General features: G+C 37.5%; 1 protein-coding gene across 1 annotated transcript in view; it reads left to right on the forward strand.

Moving 5' to 3' along the window:
• Positions 1 to 238: 238 nt before the first annotated feature.
• LOC307154414 (uncharacterized protein) overlaps positions 239 to 19599 on the forward strand; it is an 82590-nt gene continuing 63229 nt past the window's right edge. The window contains exons 1-4 of the mRNA XM_079864332.1: positions 239 to 302; positions 11777 to 11922; positions 12011 to 12124; positions 16980 to 18881. Of these exons, the coding sequence (XP_079720458.1) occupies positions 11798 to 11922; positions 12011 to 12124; positions 16980 to 18881 (2141 nt within the window). The 5' untranslated portion in view covers positions 239 to 302; positions 11777 to 11797. The remainder of the gene's footprint in view (positions 303 to 11776; positions 11923 to 12010; positions 12125 to 16979; positions 18882 to 19599) is intronic.

Raw genomic sequence — 19599 nt, forward strand, 5'->3', positions numbered from 1 at the left:
TTTCTTACACTTATATATTCCTGTATTCTTCAGCACTATTTCTGACGCGAAGGATAAATTAATTCAGAATGTTTGCTATACAGTCAATAAAAAAAAGTTATACTATACGGTGTAGAAACTCTTCAGTCCGCCTCAGGGTTTTCATGTAACCGGGGGGGGTCAGGTGAGCTCAGGAGCAGGTGGAGCAGGTAGAGCAGGTGGAGCAGGTATTACGACTGTCTCCTCCAGGAAACAGATTGCTGAAAACAAGTTAAAACTTCATGGATGAGAAGACGCCATTTCGGAGACTCTGTCAGTTTACGGTCAGTTATTTGCTTCTGGTTTTATGTGTACTATATTATCACAAGTGCGTCTTTAGCTCTGTGTCTCTTTAACTCGTTAGTTGAATCGGTTTTGCTTGCAGAGCGGGGTAAAGTTAGTTTTAGGTTGGATATTCATTTTCCCTTGCCATTGCTCCAGGGGCGCAACTGCACGTTTGCTGAGGGGTATGCAAATCAGTGTTGGTGTTTAATGTTTAAGATTAGGTTAATGTTTTTGCTGTTTTGACTCATTATTCAAATAAATAAGCTAAAAATTTTAGATAGGCCTACCAGTGACATTTTCGATACCACAGCAAAACTACTATAATCAAAAACTTTACTATACTCAACTATAAAGTTCAAATGTTATAAAAAAAACAAAAACAAAAAAAAACATATAAACTTAATTACAAGCAATGGCCAAAACAAATGAAATAGAACAAAGATGAAACATATTAAATGAAACCGATCAAATAAACACAGCTTTAAGATTTCAAGGTAGGTCTCACAGTATTCACATACAGATATTGAATAATAAAATGTAAAATAACAGTATTTTATTCTGGGATGATTTTTGGGGTATAAACATAATTTATTCTGATTTGAAATAATATTCTTGTTTGTGATAATCTACTTGTTTGTGATAATATTCAGCAAAACAGCTCCCTTGGTCGAGTTATGTTAATATATCATACGTTATAATTTAAATAAATAAAGTATTTTTCGTATAATAAATTAAAAAAACCTCAGTATGTTTCTTCTGTGAGATTATTGTGTGCTGTTGTGCTTATTTGTTTCAATTTATCCATGAAAGTCTCTCACAAAGAGACAGGCAGCGCAAGCTTGTTACCAAATACACTATCCATTATCAATCAGTCTTTACACTTGTAGCGTAGCACTCGGAAGCGGCAGCTCTTTTTGATATGACATTGGGCGGAACAACAATTTATACCCACGCTCAATTCAGTTTATTATTTCCGACTACGCCACTTGGGGAATTTCGCCCCAAGAATTTAATATAACCTCTAAGCTAAGGCACACACAGATCCTAACCACAGTTGGAGTCAGAGACATAGGTGATTGAAAACATACATTTTATTCATTGTTAAAAGACAGTTCTTTTTTATAAAAGGTGTTGACCAGCAATCACTCTCTTCAATTTATTAAGTTCTAGAGTTGGCTGCAGAGGAACCTGGGCGTACCCAAGGGGCAGTCTCAAGATATCACCTCCATGAAGAGCACTCCATTCAGTGCACACACACCAGCACAGCACACACTCCACAACTCATGTCAGAGAAGACCACGACTACAGTGAAGACCCTACCACCTAATTGGTCACGCGTCTGCCCCCGGGTGCCCAGGCCCTGCCAACAAACAACAGAAAAAAAAAGACATTAAAGAGCAGTGTTATGCAAAACAAAATAACAACAAAATAATGAAAATTGTCATACAATTCCAGGGCGGAACCAACTCCTTGGTCCCGACCTGATCGTCACCAAACAAACCCAAAAATAACAAAGAAAATCACATAAATACAGCAGTATAATTCAATCACAATAAATGAAAAAAATATATAAATTTACTAATACGATAATTGGATTCGAAACAAAACACAGATTCAAAAGTACTCAGTCTTTGAAAATAATAGAATAAGTAAAGTAATGAAATAAACGAGAAAAAGGAAACAACAAAAACTCAAAACATATCACGAAAACAGAGTCACCGTTCGCTGGAAACAGTTCACTTGAAATGGTTCACTCGAACAGCTCACTTAGAACGGTTCACTCAAGACGATTCAATCAGATGTTTCACTCGAGACGACTCGCTCGTGACAGAACAGCACACACCAAAAACTGAACAAAAAAGAACCAAAACAGAACAGCAGCTGATGAGGCCAAGCACGGACAAAGCCTTATGACGAAGCACAGAGCCGATAATGCTCATTCAGAAAGTCGGTACCGTCCTTAGCACATGCCTAAAAACAAACAGAAAGTGTTACACTGAGAGTTCTTCTCCCTTGGCTTACGCTCGAACAGTATACTTACAACAAAGCATGCTGTCTCAGAATCACTATCTCCAAACTATGCGGTAGATGGAGCCGAAGGTCTCCGACAAACTCGTTGGCATGAAGCACCGATAGATCGTACACTACGCATACAGATCAGTCAGATTACTCGCCTAATCAAAGCAAACCATAAACTTCATCTACAACCCACCGTCGCATACAAATACTTCTCTTACCTGTCTCAAGTGTCCACATTCAACTTTCCAACCAAGCACATGGACCCGCCAACAGCACCGCCAGTGGATAAACAGCTTCGGCAAATTTTACAAGCAGCACATTTTACGCTGACTCTAACAGAAAGCAGCAGGGCGCATGGATGACGTCACGGCCCCGGAAAATGACGCATACCAAGGAACTGGTAGCTCATGCTCTTATATGCATAGACAGTAAAAGAAATGGACACAGCGACCCCATTGGATTCAACGGAGACAAAGTGAAGCCAATTAGAAAATCTTACTTCCTGGGGGTCCAGCGTACTGCGCAGACTCAAACTGAGCTCGACGACGTAGATGTGACGTGAGCAAACCGTCTGTCTTCTAGTAGCTGTGCCAAGATCGATCTGAATCATTACCTTCCGAAACTCGCAGAGACGGAGAGTGTGAGTAGGAGCTGTCCATGATCTTGGAGCAGGAGAAACATTTTGTAGGTGTTCTGATTAATTACTTTGTCATTTTGCCTCGACGTCCTCCCGATTGCCCGCGAGCTTCTCCTCCTGTCCATACAGTAATTCTCTACTGTGCGACAGAGAGTCGCGTGGCTGTGACGCAATCGTTAGCTTACTTTTACAAAAACTGCTTCTACAGGGCCATAACGTAAGATACAAGGTAATGGAGCCTTTTATACATTTTCGTGTTTCTTTAGAATTAAATAATGGACAAATGGAGTCTTTAAACGCCTCAGATGTGAAGTTATTCGCTGTCAAAGTGACGTCAAAATGAATGGGAGTCAATGGGATGCTAACTGCAGGTGGGGTTCCGTTAGCCAATGGCGGCGTCCGGGGGTACTTCAAAATAATACAAATCCCTGCACCCTTGCTTATATGCCCCAGACGCCTGGCCATTGGCCAAACACTAAACGATGACGTAGGAGGTAGGAGGGGTAATAACCCTTCCTGCTACACACTGAATAAAATCTGAATCATTCTCGCGTTTCGATGCTTCCCTAGTAATTTTTAAGCTGGCCGGGCAAGTACAATTCTCTTTCACTTGCCCCTTAAAAAAGAAAAACAACACTTGTTCCGGACAAGCAAACAAGCGTTAATGTCGAGCCCTGAAATGCAAAGTTGAACCAAAGTTAACCATTGTTAAATGTTGATCAATTTAAAGACTTCAAGTGATAAAAATAAATAAAAATAATAATAATAGATTCCTTATCATTTTACATTTTCCTTTTTCTGCTCTGTGCCCCAGAAAGCTTCCCACATCTAGGCCTATCCCCTTTTTTAGCGGGCAAAGAGGAAGAGAAGATCGGTTCATGTGTGCTTGATCCGCCACTTACACTGAGGCGCTACAGAAATATATCACGCCGTATTAAAGAGCGGCATCTATTGTTTGAATTTTGTTATAAAATTCACTGAATTTGAAAGTTGATAATTTTTTTGTATTAAAACTAACAAAGCACAAATATTATTGTGATTATTGGATTCATGCACTGATATACGTTACGCCCGAAAATAGTCACGTCTGTAATGCATTATTATGGTTGTTCAGAGCAAATTAGTGAGATGAAATGTTTGTCCTAATAAGCATAAACATAGTTTAGCTTTGTATACAAAGTTTCAAGTTATTTGTATTTATAATTGTTATATTATATAAACTTAATCTTTAAAATGTTACAGATGTGACAGAGCACTGAAGCGTTGTGACCTCTTAATTATAGCCCTTATAAACTCAACAGGCAGTGCTGTTATGACAAAATGAGTATATTTATTTCTCAGGCATGACTCCATCTTTCTGCAAAATGCTTTATGTTAAAATAAAGTTTAAAAAAGGGGTGTATTTGATCCCTCTTTTGAAAGCATGGAATATGGTTGGTGTCAAAATGTAATTTTAGCATTGTTGTTCACCTCATATGTGGTGGAAAAACAAGGAAATTTTCTTAATTTCTGATACAGCACATTAATACAGTATATTGCAGACCTAAACGGACAACTTAAAAAGGATTTTGATCTTTTGGTAAAAAGTTTATGTTTTTTCATGTTAGGGATGATTTTTGCGTGGAATTGCCCTTGCATAATTTCAAGATTTAGAGCAAAACAGAATGGTCTTTAGCTTTGTGAAATTATTACATAAGACACACCTGCACAAAACATAAGACACACCTGCACAAAACAAAACGAGATGGACTGAATGAAAATGCAGATTCGCTCTCTGACAGTAGGTGGCGCTTATGGAAAAGAAGCATTTTTTGGGGGGTATACGCCACTTTATACGGAGGGAAGAGAAAAAGAAAATGCCATTGAAACTGTTCTGAAGAAAGTTTCCTTAAGAGACACATTGAAATAAATCCCCACCCCAAATCAATATTAATATTTTTCTTCCTATATTTCGAGCAATGGTGTGTTTGTAGCATAAACCGGCTGTTTCCGATTTATGGCCGGTCGACCGGTACATCTCTAGAGAAAAGGTTGCACCACAACAATTATTTGCACTCACACAAATGCTCCCACATAAATTTTGAGGTCGCACAGATTCAATTTCGGGAGCATATACAACCAAAAATGGTTGCAATTTCAAGCCTTGTGTAACCGCACTGGCATTAGTAGTACATTTAACATTTAGCTCAAATGATCTATAGGGAATTTTAATAATTAATCATGAATATGATTAATATTTTGCAAATTACAGTTACATTAATTTATTCGAAGTTGAAAATAGATCGATTTGTATATATGAATAATCAATCACAACAAATTATAATTCATCATTCATATATCAATAATCCTATTTCAGATCGATTATGAGATAACCCTTAATGGAAAATTAATGTAATTATCGAACAGTTGTTTGTCCCGCAAACGACCATAAGATTAACTTACTAACTTTCTCAATAAAGTTATCACTTCTTATAATTTCAAAAAGGAATAACTTCTGGCCATGAAACCATTCTTTTTGTCCTTATAAAATTTAGGTTACTAAACCATAATCCAATTGTAAAGCCTGTTGCTAGATCAAACATTTCAGGGACTCGTAATGTGAGAATTATAGACAGGATCAATCAAGTATATATGGAATTTTAATAATTGGACTAAGACTACATCGAAACTACGAGTATACACAGAGTAAATACATATATTTACAACAGCAACATACGGACGAAAACATTACAAGACCAAACGGATAACAGATGAGAGAGAGAGAGGATGAAAGATTGAAAGTGAAACTAAAGGTCAGGATGAGAGAGATCACCGAGATGATCTCAGTATGGCAAAATCACAGGCAGTGTAACCTTGAGAGACAATAAGGAAGCTAATCACATTAAAAGTTAAATAACTTATCTTGCAAAATGGTTCTCTTTGTTGCTGAAGAAGACGCGCGTGCGTGGGTCGTCCTTTTGGATCTGTGCGGTCTTTCCTGTCTTCCGGTGCAAGTAGACTCGCGCGAAAGTTTAAAGGTTCACAGAACATGAAGTTGCCAGAAACATGATTCAGAGTTCATTTCCCTTTGTGGAGGGAGAAACGAATATGACAATAAAACTTAGTAAAGAAAATAAAACGGAGATGAGGACTCCCTAAGGAGCCATGGAGCCAGGAATTCTCTCAGGCACGGTGCTCGCGCACGTCCTCAAGGAAGAGGAGCGCGCGCCGCGGGAGATTCAAGTCTCTTTAAAGTTGAAGCTTCACTGAACGAATGATAGAGTCTAAACAAAGACGAAAATAAAGAAAAGACTTAAAGGAAATAAAAGAGAAAACGCAGAATGCTCCTTAAAAGGGATCCATGTGGATCTTCTCGCTGACGAGAGGGTTCGTAAAAGTGCTCACGGAGATTTCCTGAGTCGGTCTTTTATGGAAAATATGGGTTGACGCCTCTGTTCGCGCGAACAACCAATGAACGTCCAAAGATCTGAAGCGGGAAATTTCCTTTGTCTCTGGGGGGAGACACCCACTCCGAGGCAGTTATGGTGTTGTCTTAATATTCTAGTAAGACTATTCATATAGTAATAATCATATCATTGCAATCTATTATCGAGATTCAACTCCGTTAAGTCTCAAGATTTAAAATGATATAAAACATGTCATATGAAAGATTATAGGAATACACAAAGTTACATAAGATATGCATAATTACACACATTTAAGGTTTGTTCATTCAAATAAACGTCATAAACGAAGCGAATATAACCTAGGAAAACACTCAGGAGTATATGAAAAATTACATGCTTATATTCTAAGTTTAATGTCCAAAGTTTGTGTATGTGGGTGCGTTAATGTGTGTGTTGGAATGTCTGTCACGTTGCGCTTCCCGTTATCTCTTGCAGAGAAGCTTTGGCTGCAGCTTGTGCAGGGTCATAAAGTGTTCTCCTCTAGAAAGAGGAGTCGGGTTACGGAATGCGATTCCACTGGAAAGATATTCTTCAACAATACATTTCAGAGCTAGACACTAGAAAATCATATTATGTGATCAAACAACTTAATAAAAAATTCATACAGGAATTGTACATATATCAAAAGGGGGTATTTCTAAGTTCTAATACCAAAGGTGTGTGTGTGTGTGTGTGTGTGTGTATGTGACATAGAAAGTTTCGTTATCTCTCTGTGGGTCCTTTTGAAGCTCCCCACAGGGAAGAAGAATGTTGGTTTCAGGTTTCTGGAGTATCTCTGAGATGCCATAAGTGTCAGAAAAGTCCATTTGCGCCAGTCTCTCTGGAGCTGGCGTATGATTTATAATTTTGATGTCAAGAGGTTACAAGCTTTAGTAAGCTTAGCAAAGAACGTTTTGGGGAGGAATGTGCTTAGGAAGCACAGAGAGTCCGACTTTGTTAATTCAGAATCAAACGAACGAATGATTCAAGTAGCCCAGTCGCTACACTTGCGTTACAGATAAAGACAGGACAGACTCGATGACTGCAGAGTAGAACCGTTTCACAGCTCCTGTGGCAGGTTGAACTTCCTCAGCTGGTGAAGGAGGTCCAACCTCTGCTGTCTACCAGTCTTTCAAATGACTTCATGACCACAGACGAGAAAGCAACAGGTCTGTAGTCACTAAGTCCAGTGTGTTTTTTGGAGGCCAGGATGATAGGGGAGTGTTTGAAGCAGCAGGGAACTTCACACTGCTCCAGTGATCTGTTGAAGACCTGTGTGAAGATTGGGCTCTGAATCACTGATCCAGTTCATCTCAGAGGTTCAGATCAGGGATTATTCTTCTGACAATAAATTTTCTGACTCTCCATACTCTACATAATCCAAACTCGGCTTAGACCTTCAGACTGTTCTGACTTAGGGCCCTATCTTACTCCCAGCGCAATGCAGCGCCAAGCGTGATACAAGTGTTTTTGCTAGTTTCAGTCCGACGCAGTTATCATTTTAAAATGCATTTACGCCCATCTGTGGCCCATGGGCTGCTGGTCTGAGAACGAGGTGTGTTCAGGCGCATTGTTGGTGTGTTGCTATTTTGAGCCATTGACAGACTGAAACCTGGTCTAAAGTCAATGGCGCAATATTTTATTTGTCATTTAAAGAGCGTGTTAGTAATGTGCGCCTATAGGCGGGTCCACAATGCGTGTACACTCTGCTTATTGCACACACACTCTCCTCTATTAAACACACAGGGATGCACAGAAGCACACAAACATGCCAAATAGAATATCTAGATAAATAGATATCTAGAATGTCTATCTATCTAACCCTCTATCTATCTATCTATAGATAGATAGATAGATAGATAAATAGATATCTAGAATGTCTATCTATCTATCTAACTAACTATCTATCTATCTATCTATCTATCTATCTATCTATCTATCTATCTATCTATCTATCTGTCTATCTATCTGTCTATCTATCTATCTATCTATCTATCTATCTATCTATCTATCTATCTATCTATCTGTCTGTCTGTCTAACCCTCTATCTATCTACTATATCTAATCTATCTATCTATCTATCTATCTATCTATCTATCTATCTATCTATCTATCTATCTATCTATTAGGGCTGCACGATTCTTGGTAAAATGTGAATCACGATTTTTCTCCATGGGAATTGAGATCACGATTCTCTTACACGATTCTCATTTTTTTAACCAAAATTTATTGCACTCAAGTACAAAAAAAAACAAAAGCAAAAAAAAAACACAGGACATTCAGTATAATAAAGTGCAGGAGTAACAAAAAATTGTCTCTTTTCTTTATTTTAGACCCCTTAAAGTGAATAATTTTAAAGCTTTATGTTGTTGAACATAAGAGAACATTACAATGATAAAGAACCTGTGCTTTTTGCTCCAATTGGCACAGAACCTTAAAGGTTCTTGGCCAAGAACACTAACCTAGTGGTATTTTGAGGTGTGGCTCCCTTGTCTTTCATGGCTAACTCATACTGTATTTTGTGGTGACGTTTGAGGTGATTGTAGAGATTAGTGGTGTTACCTTGCGGGGGGTTTGATGTACATACTGTAGTACTTACATCTATTGTGTTTACGGGAATACTCGACTTGGCAGTTTTATACATTTGTGTTTATTTGGCCATTTAGGCGCGCAACCGAAGACAAAGGCTACTATGCATGTCCGCGTTGCGCTCGGAGCACGCGCACAGCATCCTGTCAGTATAATTCAGTTATCTTTCGCGACTTATTGCGCTTTTAATATTTCTTTTCAATATAATGCACATTCTGCTCTTTTCTTTATCTTTCATTCATGATTTGTTATTAATAACTTTAACCCCCTGAGGTCGGCTATCGCGCCGGCGCGATAGGCTCGTTTTTTTCCGTATGAGTGCAAAAATAAAATAAAATAAAAATATTAATTTTTATCTTATATGCTTGTGTTATACATCAATCTATCCTGTTTAGTGTGTATTTTTTTTGTGTATGCTCATAATAAAAACAAAGTGTTGTGCTTTTCGCCAAATAAAGAAAAATAAACATGATGCGAGTTCTGCCTACTCTCCGTCAGTGAAGTCAATTCTGAAACGCGTCCGAAAATGAACTGTAACTCAGCGAATACTCAGTCAAACAGGCATACAGTCACACAGGCATGAAGCTTGAATTCTCTTCTTTTAAATGAAGTAATTTTTATAAAAAACAAATATTCACAGTTTATGTAATATGTATGCAAAGAGAGAGATGTCAGTCGTTCTCATCTCAGCAAATTAAGTTTTAATGTGCTCCGCCCACGGAGAGCGCGCGCTATTCAAACGCAAATGTGAGGCGATCCAAACAAACCTGTGAAACGCCCACATCAGCTGGATAACACACACCGCGAGTTCACTTTCAGACTTATGTACTTTACGATGCTGTGAGGAATAATACTATCTTGATAATAATCCTGCAAAAATTTACCTCAGAAGTTCTGGAAGTATCATTTCGAGGAGCAAACGGATCCCGCTGAGGAATTAGGTCAGTTCTGTTTGCTTTGTTCTAATCGGAATGAATGAACGCAAAGATGCGTGCTGTTGTGGAGCTACTACAGCTGGCAAAAATACTGTTTAAATATGAATCGCGTTTCTGTGTATGAATGAATGAACGAACGAACGAACGCACAGATGCGTGCTGTTGTGGAGCTACTACAGCTGGCAAAAATACTGTTTAAATATGAATCGCGTTTCTATGAATGAATGAACGCACAGATGCGCGCTGTTGTGGAGCTACTACAGCTGGCAAAAATACTGTTTTAATATGAATCGCGAATACAAAGAAAGATTACACTGGAAATATTGTTACAATTTTAAATGTTGTTGTAATTGTATAACCTTAGATAGATGTAAACAAAATCTTAAAAGGTCATTATGAGCCTTCTCTTTAAATAATTTTATTATGCTTTATTAGTGACACATTTGGGAAGAGAATATATTCCAAATCTGAAAATACAGTATGAGAACAATTAACTGCACAATTACTAGAAATGTTTACCTTGGATATTGTACAATTTGCAAGCAAAATTTGTGGAAAAAACAACAAACCAGTTATATATTGTCCTTGCATTCTTGTGGCTCAGTCACACACCTGAATGAAAGGCTCATTACGTATGCAGCCTCATTATGCGGGCCCCATTGACTCCACAGGTGTGAATCACGCCCACCCGCATATGGCCTTTCCAAACAAAAAGTGTTTTACAAGATTTAAATCAATGTATTGTGTTATGTGAATGATTAGGCAGGATGATTTTCACATAATTTTGAAGAAAAAATTCTAGGCAACGTCATCCATTAGTCAAAAGTCTTATTTACATATATTTAGAATGTGTTTTATGGCCTTATTTCAGAAACTTTAGTTTTTTGTTTTTGAAAAAAACATGCATAAACATTATTCTATCAAAAATACAAACATGTACATGCAAGTTGTTCACATATTATGGTAGCCCTGTTTGTGCTAAATAGAGTGAATTTACACCTTTACCATTAATATGTTTATAAGCAACTGAAAACAGCACAAATGTCAGGGCATGTCAGAACATCTCAAGGACCCCAAAAACCACTCAGACCCCAGAGGGTTAAACAGAATCATCAACTGAAATCTGTGCAGATTATCAAAAATACGACACATTTATAGGACATAAAAGGGTCTCTGCGGCAAAAGTGAAAGTAAAAGCACAGCAAAGCACCCGTTTCAATAAAAGGATATATTAAAGTTTATATAGCCTACTTTTACATTTTCGCTGCTGTTCTAAAATGATTTTCGCCATTACCTTAAACAAGCTGCTTGAATCCCAGTGCAGGACCGTAAGCGGTAGTTGATTGCTGTGGTGACTCGTGACACTCGCGAACAGCACTGAACACGCACTTTTGCGGTACAACTTGAATATTATTATTATTATCATAAAATAAAATAAAATAATACACGGAAAAAGAAATACACAGAAGTGAATCGCCATCATTAAGAAATGAGATCGCATTTATCTATCTATCTATCTATCTATCTATCTATCTATCTAAACTTCAATCACTTTAAACTTCAAACTACTTTAAACTTCTTCAGACTTTTAAAACTCTCTGGTCCGGCTTTCTCAAGCCAACTTAAAGTTTGTCTCGACAAACTTTTTTATCTAGCCAGATCAGGTCTTTGTGCAGTCAGACCAGTTCTTCCACTGTAAACCAGTACTTTATGGACTTCAGAAGAAAAGGATCCTCCACAATCTGCTGCAACTACACAGTTGTACTGTAAATCTCTAGAAAGCCGTTGTATGTGTAGTATGTTATAACTGTACTTTAAAGGAATAGTCTAAATATAATGTATGATTTGTTATCTTTTTCCATATGCAGGTCTGAAGACATTTTCTCATTATGGAGAACAGAGAGAGCTGTGAGAAATCTTCTTCTCCAGAATCCGGTATTGAGTCTGTGAAGAGTGACGGATCATTGACTCAGCCTCCTAAATTCAGTGATAAAGCAGTGACCTCTGACCCCAGGTGAGATATAATCCAGTATTAGAGACAACAGACCAAATCATAATAAAAAACAGAACTAAAGGAAGAATTATATCTGTGTGTTTCTCAGTATCGGGAGACAGAGATCTTCATCTCCAGAATCCGGCATTGAGTCTGTGAAGAGTGACAGATCATTGACTCAGCCTCATAAATTCAGTGATGGAGCAGTGACCTCTGACCCCCGGTGAGGATAAACATGTAGTGGGGGATTTAAAGGAATAGTTCACCTAAAAAATGAAAAATCTCCCATGATTTACTCACCCTAAAGCCATCCTAGGTGTATAGGATTTTCTTCTTTCAGACGAACACAATCAGAGTTATATTTAAAAATGTCCTGGCTCTTCCAAGCTTTATAATAGCAGTGAATGGGGGGTGAGATTTTGAAGCCCAAAAAAGTGCATCCATTCATCATAAAGAGGTCTCTTTTCCACTGTACTCGATGCATATGGCCGTTTGCCGAAAGATAGCTATTATATTTTATCAAATTTTAAATATGGATAGTTTCTTACAAAAATAATGCTTTGCTTTAGAAGGACATCTGGAGTCATATGGAGCACTTTTATGATGGATAGATGCATTTTTATGATGGATAGATGCACTTTTATGATGGATAGGTGCACTTTTATGATGGATAGATGCAGTTTTATGGACTTCAAAACAGAAACAGTCATTCACTCCCATTATAAAGCTTGGAAGAGCCACGATATTTCATATAACTTCTGAAAGAAGAAAGCCATAAATGCATAGAATGGCTTGAGGGTGAGTAAATCATGGGGTAATTTTTATTTTTGAGTGAACAATTCCTTTAACTGCTCTATGGCATCGGTTCCCAACAGGGGGGTCGCGGCCCACAAGGGGGCCTTCAGCGAGCTCTGTGGGGGTCGCGTCGTATTTTGAATAGTTTTGAGCAATGAGCATTAAATAAAAACTTTTTTCTGTTCAAAATGTACAAAATTTATATAATGAGCGAGTTTATCATGAATCCATTTTCCAATCCGTGTTTTTGTCTTATCCTGAACCACTATGATACACCTATAATAAGTGTTTACATTGGGACTATTTCACACTGGTTCGGATCGCTGCCGCTGCGGAGTAGCCCAGTACCTGCGTGACTCGTCATAGACGTACACAGAGAGAAGTAGTTCCGGCTACAATGTTCTTCCGAAAGACGCATTATTCTGTTAATAAACACAAGTTTATTATCGCTCGCAATAGCGCCAAAAACGTCAAAAATAAAGCCTCACATTGATAAAGCCTCACAAATAACATGCAAGTATTGAGCTCCCAGACAGCAGTCATTTAGTAATAGCCTATATACTTTTTTTTTCTTTTTTTTTTTACCTACACACCAGTGTGAATATTTTTGTTATTGCATTTCAAATAGGGCCAATTTATAGGCTACTCCTAGGCTTACGTTTTTAAATTACAAAGGGCCTACTGATGTTTTTGAAATTGTATTTTCAATATTATAGGCTATTATTTGTGCATAAACATATCTGGTTATAGTAAACATACCGTTTGCTTGAAAACAACATATTCTGTCATCCTTGCTGGAAGCTTACAAGAGCGATAATATCATTTAATGTCAAATGTTTTTGAAATAAAAAGCCTGTTGAATTGCACTACTTGAAAAAAATAGGCATTGCATTAACCATGCTTGCATTTTAATGCATTGTATTTTTAGGGCTTGCATTTTTATGGGCTGAAATTCAACATGGTTGAATATTTAAGCTGTGAATATTTCAATTAAAAACCTTTCAAACACCTTGTCATTATTAAAAATTCAATAATCCATATTCACCTTTCATATTTCACTTCCAAAATATTCAAACTGTTTAAAAATACAACCAATAATATTCAACAGGCAATAACTTCGGTCCATTTTATTTTGCTTTGCAAATTCGCTTCCACAAATTCAGTGGTTCAAATTCGACAGTAAATTCAACATTGACGTCCAGGAACTGCAGGAAAAGCAGTAGATTGCCGAGCATACTCTCCATCTACTGTTAGTCGACCTGACCATCAGATGGTGCAAAACCGCTTGTTGTTGACGAAGACATTCATTCATAAAATGAAAATGATTATCTGTGTCAGTATATGCGGAAAAGATGATAAACACACAAAAACTGTGTTTATGTTTCATTCAATAACTTCATTGTTACTTTCCCTGTGTAGCTTACATGTCATCAGCTTTCTCTACCATGAACAGGATTATAATTGGTTTCCCTCAATACCTCATACTCAAGGATTCCCCTTCCGTTGGGACAAAACGCTTAATGTAGCTTAATGGACTAATACAGTGATATGAAAGACCAATCTTGCACCTTATTAGGGAAGTAGGCTGTAGGCTACTATATAGGCCACAGGCAAGCAGATGGACTCAGAATATGAACTTAACGCTATTCTATTCTATTCTATTCTATCCTATTCTATTCTATTCTATTCTACTCTATTCTATTCTATTCTATTCTCTCTCTCTCTCTCTCTCTCTCTCTCTCTCTCTCTCTCTATATATATATATATATATATATATATATATATATATAGTATGCCTACGTGTATTGCATTAGCTTAAACTGTCATAGCACTTGCATATTGTTGTCCTATTGTTAGTTTAACTGTAAATCGCTTTGGATAAAAACTTCTACTAATGACTAAATGTAAAATTGCCTTGACTTTGGACATTCGCACATTTAGGGACCATCTCTAAAGTTGCATACAACATTGGCATACACGTTTCTAACTTCAATAGCAAACTTAAATTTATTTGAATAAATATCAAAAATCCAGAGGGTGCGCAGTATTGCCTGACACTAAATGAACACTTTACAGTTGGTTTTATGACTGTAAGTCGTTCCATTCAAATGCTATCGGAGTTAGAAACGTGTATACCAAAGTCGTATACACTTTAGAGACGGTCCCTAAATGTGCGAATGTCCAACATCAAGCCATCTTTATGCCAGTCTATCACTGGGAAACGCTCAGCATTAAGCTTTACGCGTTATTCTGAGTCCATCTGCTTGCCTGCAAGTTTGGTCTTTTACATCACTGTAGTCCATTAAGCTACGTTAAGTGTTGTATATGTCCAGCAGGGGAATCCTGAAGTATTGAGGGAAACCCTAATAGACTGCATGCAGCACATCGCCACAATATACAGTTAAGGCAACTAAACAACCAAGAGAAATATATGTCAACCTCAAAAATGTAACATTGGATCTGTACATCAGCATCGGGGTATAACATTAGATCTCGTTCACGGTAGAGAAAGATGCATGTAGGCTACACAGGAAAAGTAACCGTGAAGGCACAGATTTTAACATAAAACAGCCGTCATAATAATCACAAATACACTTACATTGCTGTAAATGAGTTTTATGAATGAATGACTTACTCTAATTTTGCTGGTCTTCGTCTAAAACACGCGCTTTTACACCATCTGATGGTGAGGTCGACTAACAGTAGATGGAGAGTATGCTCGGCAATCTACTGCTTTTCCTGCTGTTCCTGGACATCAATGTTGAATTTACTGTCGAATTTGAACCACTGAATTTGTGGAAGCGAATTTGCAAAGCGAAATAAAATGGACCGAAAATTGCCTGTTGAATATTATAGGTTGTATTTTTAAACAGTTTGAATATTTTGGAAGTGAAATATGAATGGTGAATATGGATTATTGAATTTTTAATAATGAAAAGGTGTTTTAAATGTTTTTAATTGAAATATTCACTGCTTAAATATTCAACCATGTTGAATTTCAGCCCATAAAAATGCAATCCCTAAAAATAATTTGTTTGACAGTCTGTTTAAATTTGCTTCTAATGCAGAGGAGATACTGAGGAAATTCCAGCAGCGGCAGTACCTTTTAAGGAAGCTCAATTCCTTTGGAGTTAGTAAGAACATTCTTATCATGGTCTACTACTCCTACATTGAAAGTGTCACTACATTTTCCATTGTCTGCTGGTTTCATTCTATTAGCCTCCAAAATAGAAATAGTCTGGAGCGCACGGTTAAAGTCTGCTCAAAAATAATTGGACTCCCTATTAGGGCTCTTTCTACTATAAGTGATTAGCAAACATTGAGATTGGCTGGAAGGATTTTACAAGACACTTCACATGTCATGTTCTCTGTTTTTGAGTGGCTTCCTTCAGGGCGACGGCTTCGTTGTCCATGTTGTAGTACTCAAAGGAGGAAGGCAACCTTTGTTCCAAAATCAGTGCAGCTTTTAAATTCTCAGCCATCTCTGGCCCCCTGGGTTACCAAGTCGTGATCTTAGTGAATTATTATTATTATTATCCTTTTTTTTTCTTCTTTTTTTTTTTGTACTCCGTATATATATATAAAATTATGTATTTATTTATTCTTATATATGGAATGGACTAGTTGTGTTTTTAGGTATCCACTTGAAGTGGATTTTTATTAAAATGTACTCTGTGTACACTGTTATTATTTATTTAATGTATGATGTTTTTATGTATATTGTTTACGTGACTCTACATGGCCTCAATAATTGCCCCTTGGGGACAAATAAAGTGTTATGAAATAAAATGAAATGAATGCATTAAAATGCAAGCATGGTTAATGCAATGCCTATTTTTTTCAAGTAGTGCAATTCAACAGGCTTTTTATTTCAAAAACATTTGACATTATTTTACTTCCCTAAAATATTTTCTTGGGAAAAAGGGGGTCTCAGAGAAAAAAAAGGTTGGGAACCACTGCTCTATGGGATTCAAAAACACGCTGAATGCAGAGAATTTTTTTTTTTTTTTTTTTTACCTCAAATCTGAGGACAAAAGTTCAGTGATAGAAAATTAACTTTGACTTTACTTTTTTTGTTAACTTTTTGAAAATTTACTTTCATTTTAAACTGAAATTAAAATTTATTTTTCTGTATAATTAATGTCTTACAAGATTGACATCTATATTGATGTACTATATGGTTTAGTACATCAATATAGTACATCAACATTTAGATTTTATTTATACATTTAAATCCTTTATTTTACATAACTTTTAAAATCAGTTTGTTGTTGTTTCAGCAGAATATATAGAGACCAATGCATCTCTCGAGAGGCCGCCTCAGGCTTATGTCTGAACAACACAACCGTTACTGCTTCCCTGAATAGACATGATCAACCAGTGAATGATGAACTACAGAGAGTCAAACACAGACACAAAACTAGCATGAAGAACAAGTATGAGAGATTTTTTGAGGGACTGAAACTCCAAGAGAATGAAACCCTCCTGAAAAGGATCTACACACAGCTCTACATCATAGAGGGAGAGAGAGAAGGAGTGAATAAACAACATGAGGTTTTACAGATGGAGAAAACAGCCAGAACACAACACTCACAAGACACTCCAATCTACTGCAATGACATCTTTAAAGCCTCTCCTGAACCAGGACACGAGGAGAAAGAGCAGATCAAGACTGTTCTCACTAAAGGCATCGCTGGAATCGGGAAAACCGTCTCTGTGCAGAAGTTCATTCTGGACTGGACCGAGGGAAAAGACAATCAGGATGTAGATTTCATGTTTGTGCTTCCATTTCGAGAGCTGAACTTGATCCGAGATGATCAGTACAGTCTTCACAGACTTCTGCTGGACTTTCATCCTGAACTTCAAGATCTGGACTCAAAGATTTATGAGGAGTGTAAAGTTGTGTTCATCTTTGATGGTCTGGATGAAAGCAGAATCACAATGATGTTTTCAGACGCTCAGGAAGTTTCTGATGTGACTGAGACTTCATCAGTGGGTGTGTTGATATCAAAGCTCATGAAAGGAGATCTGCTTCCCTCGGCTCTCATCTGGATCACCTCCAGACCAGCAGCAGCCAATCAGATCCCCTCCAAATACATCAACCGTCTGACAGAGATTCAGGGGTTCAATGATCCTCAGAAGGAGGAATATTTCAGGAAGAGAATCAGTGATGAGTATCAAGCCAGCAGAATCATCTCACACATCAGAAGAGCAAGAAGCCTCGACATCATGTGCCACATACCCGTCTTCTGCTGGATCACCTCCACTGTGCTTCAGAAGCTCCTGGAAGAAGATCTGAGTGCAGAAATCCCTCAAACTCTGACTGAAATGTACATCCACTTCCTGCTGATTCAGATCAACATGAGGAATCAGAAGTATGAAGAGAGAGATCCAGAGAAACTCCTGCAGTCTAACAGAGAAGTGATTGTGAAACTTGCTGAAGTGGCTTTCCATCAGCTGATGAAGGGCAATGTGATGTTCTATGAGGAGGACCTGATTGAGAGCGGCATCACTGACGTCTCAGTGCATTCTGGGATTTTCACTGAGATTTTTAAGGAGGAATCTGTGATTCATCAGAGGAAAGTCTACAGCTTCATTCATCTGAGCGTTCAGGAGTTTCTCGCTGCTTTCTATGTGTTTTACTGCTATGTAATGAAGAACAAGGAACCACTGCAGCTTCTGGATGAATTCAGGTCTGATAAAGTCTCTCTGTATGATCTACTAACATCAGCAGTAAATAAAGCACTCAAGAGTGAGAATGGACATCTGGATCTGTTTCTGCGGTTCCTGCTGAGCGTCTCACTGGAGTCCAATCAGAGACTCTTACAGGATCAACTGACACACACAGAGAACAGCTCAGAGAGCATCAGGAGAATCACACAGCACATTAAAGAGAAGATCAAAGATAATCAGAATATTAATCGTCTCTCAGCTGATCAATCCATCAATCTGTTCCTCTGTCTGTTGGAAGTCAAAGATCAGACTCTGTCCAGAGAGATTCAGGAGTTTGTGAAATCAGACAAACACTCAGAGAAGAAACTCTCTCCTGCTCACTGCTCAACAATCTCCTACATGATTCAGATCTCAGAGGAGGTGCTGGATGAACTGGACCTCAAGAAATACAACACATTAGCTGAGGGTATAAGAAGACTGGTACCAGCTGTGGTCAACTGCAGAAAAGCTCTGTGAGTGTTTAATCATTAATAGCTAAAGAATAATTTTTAATAATGCATCTTACATCTTTACAGGGGTCATGACATGGAGTTTTTACATTATTTATTATATTCCCTGAGGTTCACTTATACTAGGGGAGCCAAACTCAGTTCCCTAGAGCACAGATTTTCAAACCCTGCATCGCCAGGATGATTAAAGGAAAATGAAGTTACATTTAAAATAAATTACAAATAATAATTTGTTTTTATAAAATCATAGTCTATAGGGCTGTATAAAAGGAATAAATATGCTAAATATATTTGACTTATATAATTAACAGATTAACAAAAGAAAAGAAAAAACTGTGTGACAGTATTCTGCTGAGTTTGGTTTATTTTTGTGAAGCGCTCCACAAACAAATTGACGGTAAGGAAACCGAGACGACAGAAAACACATCCTGTTTGTTTTATTTATTTTACAAAGCCACAGTGTTCTGGTTTATTATGAGTGTACACAAATAAAATTAAATACTTAGCAGTTTCGAATAGAGATGCGCCGATCCGATACTCAGTATCGGTATCCAAATCCGATATTGTGCGTATACTATTCTGTGTCTTTGTTAAGCCTCACAAAAGCTACAAAAACATTATAAAGAACTGTCAACTTTTCGTGCACTATGTTATAAGTGTTCTAAAGCCACTCCATAGTTTAATGAGACGTAGAATTGAATACTGAAGTCGTTAAATTTAA

Source organism: Squalius cephalus, assembly GCF_949319135.1.
Source record: "Squalius cephalus genome assembly, chromosome: 2".
In the NCBI taxonomy this organism is placed as follows: domain Eukaryota; kingdom Metazoa; phylum Chordata; class Actinopteri; order Cypriniformes; family Leuciscidae; genus Squalius; species Squalius cephalus.